Source organism: Epargyreus clarus, unplaced genomic scaffold, assembly GCF_041222505.1.
Source record: "Epargyreus clarus isolate Ecla_fem2 unplaced genomic scaffold, WU_Ecla_fem_2.2 ptg000012l, whole genome shotgun sequence".
Lineage (NCBI taxonomy): Eukaryota > Metazoa > Arthropoda > Insecta > Lepidoptera > Hesperiidae > Epargyreus > Epargyreus clarus.
The window spans coordinates 723,818-732,017 of NW_027332220.1; the positions used below are offsets into that span (position 1 = coordinate 723,818).

An 8,200-nucleotide genomic window follows, 5' to 3' on the forward strand; every position below is an offset into this window, starting at 1 on the left:
TCTATTTTTGAATTCTTGACAAATAAAAACATTTTTAGAAAAAAATTACGAATAAATAACTAATACTGCGTAATTTACATAATAAATAAATAATTATTTCAAATATTTTAGGGACATTTTAGCACGGAGACGAGGCAAAACTTTTTTACGCAACTATTTCAATTCTCAAAGCTGGGTACATTTTCTTGTTAGGAGTGAGTAATCTTTACTTATCTATAACTGACACGCACCTAATTCCTAATTTCGGGTTCTTTTACAATCATATCGTAAATTACTTTGCAAATGTACCTATTAGAATTATTTGAAGCAAACTAATGTATAATTTAATTAATAGAGGTACGTTTCATGCATTCCACTCAACATTATTATATTAAGTGGGTAACTATGTCAATTTATTATTATTGTCTACTTTTATTCGTAATTTTATTACTTGGGAAGACATCCGTTTAAAAACCGCTGTCATTACAGTAGACAAGTGGAATGTACCAAACACTTGGTGGTTATGGGAAAATATGTTAATGTTACCATGGTAACGTTTCCAAAACAAAATTGTTTTAATGACATTTGACAAAAGTACTTTTTAATGCTAAGATATAATACGTTTTTGTGAAAATAATGTCTCAGAAAACAAATAATTCCTTTTCGAATATTTGTGAGCGTTTCAGAAGACATAACTGTGCTTTTTATTCCTGTTCAACGAACAAAATGGCTTATCGACCTATAAAAAAGGTAATACCATCTCTAAACCTGAATCCCAACTCTTCGAAAGAAGTGAAAAGTTGTTCCACTGGTGTTATTCATAGTAAGAAGCTCCAAGATGATAAACCAAGGAAAACAACAAAATCAGATATGCGTTTTGAACAAAACAAGTCGGTTATGGATTTCTGTGTAAAATGTGGTGATTCTACTAAAAATAAAAAGAATGTAAGTCTAAAATCTAACAATTGTAAAGTTTTAAATAATCTCTGTGATGATCTCGAAACACAAGTCTCAATTGACAAAGAAAGGGGTAGAAATAAAAATGTATGTAACAAAAAGAAAATGATCCAGCAGTTTTACAAAAATGAAAACTTCATGCCGTCAGTATCATCTATGAAAGATAATTCGAAAAATAAAATTAAAACTTTGGATCCCATTACGGAAAACATAGAAGCAATAAATGACTCATCGGAGACGATTTTCAAAATATACTCCGATTCTGTTGATGAGATCGGCTTTTTAGATCCAGAAGACGAGAAAAATATAGAGGATTTGAAAGACTTCCGGGAGAAGAATTACTTCGAATGCCATTCAGCTAAGTCTAGGGTCTCTTCTAAAGGAAGTGTTACTAGTTTGAACGAGCACAAATGTGTCTACAGATTTTATTTAAACGAACGACTATTCCCTGTACCTCTGAACACTGACCACCGTAATACTATCAGGTGCGTTGAATGTCACTTACCGTTAGAAGAACTTGACTCAGACTTAGAAGATGCAATCAATGGTACTCTTCAAACAAAAGTAAAACTAGGTAATGACGTACAAGACTTGATTCTGATTTTGCCAGTTAAAAAACCTTTAATTGTACCAGAGAAAAGAAGAATGAAAAATGAAAAGGAAAACATTGTATATTTTGGAATAGTTAAACTAAATGAAAATGGTGACTCTATATTTAGTAGAACTCTACCAAATAACTCTTTTGCTCTGAAATATCAAAAAGGATATAAAGAGTTCGTTAAAAATGAAACATATGAGTATGAAAAAGTTGAAGAAGATATTGTAATAGTTATATGAATATGTAATTATTACGGCCCGCGTGCAGCGGTCACCATAGCGGTCTGATACGTAGTGGGTTTTAGTTCCATCCTCGGCCAGACATATTTGAATTTAGATATATTATTATATTCTAGATCTGGATGTTTGTGTTTTCGTCTTTGTGTGTCTGTGACATACACTATACAGAAAAATCCTAGTGTGAGGCTATGAGCGTAGAAAGCGTTATTATTTATAACGATTATTTAAAACGGCTTCGCTCGCGTTACGAAGTAATATTTTCATCCCCTTGGGGGTAGAATTGATCAAAATCCTTTCTTAGCGGATGCCTACGTCATAACATCTACCTGCATGCCAAATTTCAGCCCGATCCGTCCAGTGGTTTGGGCTGTGCGTTAATAGATCACTATGTCAGTCGGTCACCTTTGAGTTTTATTAAGAATATATTTAGAAGATGAACACTTACTGTTACAGTTCTGCAGACAGTTCTTCATCCAGATAATATTTACTTTAATACTATAGTTAACTGTTTCAGGCGTTACTTTCCGGAAATCTATGCTATTAAGTTAGGATTAAAACTACTTCGTAACAATCCGCTACCAATATATATGATGGCAAAATGTTTAATAGTTTTAATCCTAATTTAATATAATACCTACTCAAATACATAGGTAGGCTGTATAAATTTCAAAAGCTGTCGTTTTATTTAATTTAAAATGTATGTATTTAATTTCCATCATTTAGTTCCTTGATTTAAGTTATTTATCAAATGCATAATGTATGTATTTCTTATTTATTTTAATAACTGTAATTTAATATTAATGAGTGTAAAATATTAAATGTTTTATGTATGAAATTGTGTTTTGTCTTCTTAAAATGTCAAGTTTTTTGTAAATCTAAATAGCCTTAACATTAAAAACATATTTATTTCAAAAACCTTGGATGAATATGATTTATTCAATCGATTTGAATTTTTGAGATCAATTTTCTGCAAGATGCAGTGGTTAGCTAGTAATAAAACCATTTATGGTTCTAATCTGGGGTCACCACTGCTACACACAATTCTGTTTTTGAAGTAAAAACTTCTTTAACTGCGTTATGCCCTTTTTGTGATGGGTAAAAATGTTAAACTCACGTCAGGACAAGAGACCTGATCGAAAATTCGTAAGACTGTCATGTTTGTATACGATAACGCAATAAATTAATATGTGGGAGAATGCTTCATTTCATATATAAATATTCCGTTTTTAAAATCACATGATATTAATTTCGAACTACCGCTCCGTATTAACAATTGGCTACCTGTATCATGGTATAAAAAAGGGGCGCGCAACTGTCAACAGATCAGAAGTTGTCCAATAGTGGGCACGGCATGGTGGCGCTCTGAACTGTTTGGTACTTTGCTTGGGTGTTATTGTTACTATGGTGGCATTAACACTTATTCATTTAATTATTTTAACTATATTTTTATAAATATTGGTTAAATTAGTTGATTCGAAATACCATTGTAGATCTACCTACCGGCGCGCCCACAAATATCAAAAATGACAACGTGAATATTCAAGTTTTCAATTCTACCGGCACTCCCGGAGTCCAACCAGTTTTTTTTTTTCTTAGCCTTGTTAAGCGCTGTTGTGTTCTGGTTTAAGAAATAGTGTGGTAAGACACTAATATAAAGGGTACAATTTAATTTGGGGTTGATTTCAGATACTCATTCGCGGCAGTAGCCACTTACCATCAGGTGGACACATACACGGGTTAAGCGTTATTTTTTAAAGAAAGAAAGAAAAATACTTTATTCAGGATAATTACAAGCAGACAAAATAAATAAACAAACTGTACGATTAGGATACAAATTCAGAAAACAAAAACATCCTAAATAAATCCAAGAGTAAAATAAATACTAGCTAATTGATGAGCTCTATTTAAGATCTTAGATAAAACTTTTAACCTAGACTTAATTTAGACTTTAAAATTAATTATAAATATTCAAAATATCAACAAGAATCCTTGTAACATTTACAATCATTATTTTGATCAATAAAATTACACAGAATGTCCGTAAAAATATATAGAAATGTTTGACGCAAGTTCTGTCTGTATGTACGTCATAATGTGGTTATTCTTCAGTTTTCCTTATAAGCTATAAAATCTAGGTGTGGCGAAGATTAACAATGATAAGGAAACTGTTCTTAAAAACAAGGTTTAAGCAGGAACTGAAGATATTTAAAGGAATTGAAAGTTATAAACATTTTTAAACTCGATTGTACGTACGATTGTAGAGCTGCCGTGACGTTAACGCCGTAGTCACAGTATAAGGATCTATACAGTATTGTAACTCGGCCCTGTCCTTGAATTATATGCCTACAGGGGCGCTGGGCGAGAATTCGCGTAAGGGCTGCGCGCCTACAATATTAGAATTACGTCTGACTTTCTTCTAGTTTTTTTTAGTGTAAATATTATATTTTGCAAATTAGTAGATATGAAAAGTGAAGTTATAATTTGTTCATGTCTCACGAGAATAGCTTTTGCTAAATTATCATTCATATGTCATTTTCCTTCGTCCTATCCATTTATTTATTTATGAATTTTACTCGGTACAAAATTGAAATACCTATCTTTAAAAAAAAGAAACAAATCATGATTTATCGACTGTATGCCGAAATCGAGGTGCGTAGGTATAACTTGCGTTCCGTGCGTTTGTATGAAGACAGAATACTGTATAGATACTTATACTGTGCCGTAGTAGACTAGCTACTTTCTAGCAACGGCTATTCGCGTTTTAGCGACTGAATCGATGTAACATCACGTTTTGGCGACTTGCTGCGTTCGGTCGCGGCATCGAAATCGCCCCAAAACGCGACTGTATTTTTCTTGAATAACATTTTTAGGGTTCAGTTTTTGCATCGAGCGTCCAAAGCTCAGTATTAATAATAAATACTATTAATAATAAATAATAATTATTTATTTATTTCTAATTTTATTACATTAGTAAATTTGTGTAGCGTTGTGGTGTAGCATTTAATCATGATTGTGTCTAGCATCTGAAAAAGAGTTAAATGGTCGATCCCCGATGCCAAAAGTAACAAGTCGACTTAGGTCCTTATTTGTAGAATTGCATGCGAATTATCCTATAAAGTAATTTAAACTACCGGGTTAAAATAAAAAAAATAAGTGTTAGGTATATAAACTTAGCTGTTTTCATTGGCCTAATATCAAATGGACTGATTGACTGACTGACTGATGATGACTTATATGATACTGAAGAGAATATATAGCAAGTATTAATTTCATCCCTAGCCATAATTAACGAAAATATAACATGGTGATTCTATGAGTAATGATGAGCAATACATTTCTAAATGTAATATCATAAAATTTATGTTTAATCTGTGACACGAACTAATGACAAGGGGCGCGGCATTTATATAATACTTGTTCTTTTCATAAAGTTCTTGAAAACAGACTTGACGACAAATCCTTACTAAAATTATAAATCCGAAAGTAACTCTGTCTGTCTGTTTGTGCCTTATTCACACCTAGACCACTGAACCGATTTTAATGAAAGATAGTCTGAGACCCGAGAAAGGACATAGGATAGTTTTTACCCCGGAAATCCCACGGGAACTAGGGATGGCGATCTAGAATCGATTAATCGGAGAATCGATCTTTTGGGCCAAAAAGGATTGAATCGTAAACTATGCCTTTGATCTAGTGATGATGATGTTTCAGAGTTGTTACGACCAATTTTCGCCAGATGACGCCACTTTCATTCCAATGAAGGTACAAATTTTCAGTTTTATGAATGTTAGTAAGTCATATTATTTTCTTTTAAGCGCGGGTGATGCCGCGGGAAATATCTAGTAATCCATAAGTCAATATTTGAAGACATTACAGAAAATTGCAATTATTTTAAAATATCCGATAAACATTCCAATTTTATTTTATGTCTTTACAAATTACAGACCACAAATCATGTAGATAAAATCTTCCTATATGACACTACAAAAACCGCACAGATTATTACAAAAACAACATTGACATTGACACAGATTACCTATAAGATTACATCACACGTAAGAATATTATCTGTTTCACGTTGCATTATAAATTTACCAATAGATTGGCTTATTAAATCTGGTTGTTGGTAACCTTACAAGTGAATTAAATAGTTTAGTCTAAAACTATGATATAGAAAGAGCAAAAAATATCATTTTTACAGATTAATAACTTTGAAGTGTCCGTATAAAATGACAAAACAGCTTTTAACTAATAAGCATGATGACAAAATTTGAAAACCCTTTCTATAACGTAGGTAAATGTCTACCGATTCCAAAAATCGTATTATTTTGGTAATAAATTCAGGATTAATGAAAATAATAGCATTTGTGTATAGCCATTTTGAATTAAGCGCGAAAACGCTCGCGAGTGTCATAACGTCCGTTGGTGACGTCAAGTTAGAACATCCCATACAAAATTTCAAGCAATTCAGTGACATACGCAAAAATGACGTCATTCTCGCCCCGTTAGCGTTTCAGACAAGATGACCGACTGCAGTATTTTATACTTTTATTTAATTGAAAATATAATAAATCTTAAAGTTTTTTTAGAACTGAGTCATTATTGAGAATCCTTTCAGTATATTGTGTTTTCTTAAATCATTTATTCTTTGATTTTTTTAATACTGTCATCATGCCAATTGCATTTAAATATTTCATAGACGGTATACTTGTAGTAAGTCTCAGTGTAGCTTATTTTTTCACAGACCGATTCTCATAGAGAGCAAAAACTTTATTGATAAAGCTTACCCTACGATGGGGTAACACTCACCTCAACATATTTACATCTCAGAACAATGAACTAGATTTACATATTTGCTCAGACAGGTCCGTATTGGAAGTAAAATTTCGCAGTGATATGTTTCAAAAACGGAATAGTTAACCGTTATGACATTTAGTTTTACAAATATGTACAATACATTTAATTGAATTTTGAAACTCATACTGCAAAATTTTAGTTCAGATACGGTCCACGGGGGCGCTGTTTAAGCGAAAACTTAACCGTTTTCGAGCAAACGTAAAACTCATACTAAGGGAACTGAACCCATTGGTATTAACGTATTTTGTCCCACTGCTTGCACATTGCAAAATAATCTAGGTCTAGTCCACCGCGCTGAAATAGTACTTCACACGCCTTTGAAAACTTTTTGAAAGAATTCATGTTTATTTTGGTGTAATAAGGCAGACATACTTTTCCAGGCATAGCCATCATCAGGGGTTGCAGCTCATCAGTAGCCAATCGACCTCAGTCAGAAATCTTATCTCAGCTCAAGTTATTTACAGATGTCCATGGGCGGCTAAGCCACTTATCATCAGGTGAACTGCATCCTCGTCAACTAAGTATTATAAACAAATGTTCTTATGACATTTTCTTTCGCCATTAAATCATGTGGCAATGAAGTTATAGCGCGGTTACTAACCTTTAAATTACCGCATATTAAATATTAAGTATCAAATTCATTAGATACTCTAGGTACATTTCTAAAGTAATATTTATAATGATTATGACTATGTGATGTAATTAAAAAAATCGGTCAAACAATACTCTTAAAGTTGAATAGATTTAATCATATTTTACGAGGTCATTTTATTAGGAAATAATTAATTATTATAATGACACTAGCTGACCCGTTGTGTTGTTGTGACAAACGTTGTGTTGCCATATAAATAAAAAAATGTTAAGGGTGAACAACCCTTATCACTTATGGGTATGAAAAAAAGATAGTAGCCGGTTCTCAGACCTACTGAATATGCATATAAAATTTGGTGAAAATCGGTAAAGCCGTTTCGGAGGAGTACAGTAACTAACATTGTGACACGAGAATTTTATATACAAGATAAAGTTACAAAGACCGTCCCGAAGGAATAAAATAAATGTTATAACATACAAAATATTTTTATTTTCATTTAATAAGCAACTCACATATTCAAAATACCTACTTAAGTATATAAATATATTTATATATTGAAAAAAAATGACTAATGCATGTATTTATTTTAAACTTTTAATTTTAATATGAAATATGCAAACTATGATTGTAAAAACATTTTAAGTCATAAAATTAATTTATTTAATCATAAACAAAAAGGTTGCAATTTTCATTCGTATTCTTTGTTTTGTTTCACCAATACTAAATACATCAAAATTAAGAACTAAATTATTATTTATTAATCTTTTAAGATTTTATTGAAATAAAAATAAGCTGCAAGAGGTAAGTAGGTAGGTATCTTGTTTCCAAAATGTATAGAATTTTATCTAATTTCGTAATTACTAATAAGCCGTTTTTGGCTTCAGGCAATTTCAAGGCGGCGAAGTATCTTTACTAATCTATGATTGGTACAGAAAAGCTTTCCCGTTATTTGAATAATAACACATATTAAACGAGTCA

At 31.8% G+C, this 8,200-nt stretch overlaps 1 protein-coding gene across 1 annotated transcript; it reads left to right on the forward strand.

Moving 5' to 3' along the window:
* The first annotated feature begins 557 nt into the window (after nt 1-557).
* Nucleotides 558-2,594, forward strand: LOC140746519 (uncharacterized). Its single transcript, XM_073078673.1, has one exon. It carries the CDS (start codon nt 616-618, stop codon nt 1,771-1,773), a length of 1,158 nt encoding a protein of 385 aa, XP_072934774.1. The 5' UTR covers nt 558-615; the 3' UTR covers nt 1,774-2,594.
* The last annotated feature ends 5,606 nt before the right edge of the window (nt 2,595-8,200 follow it).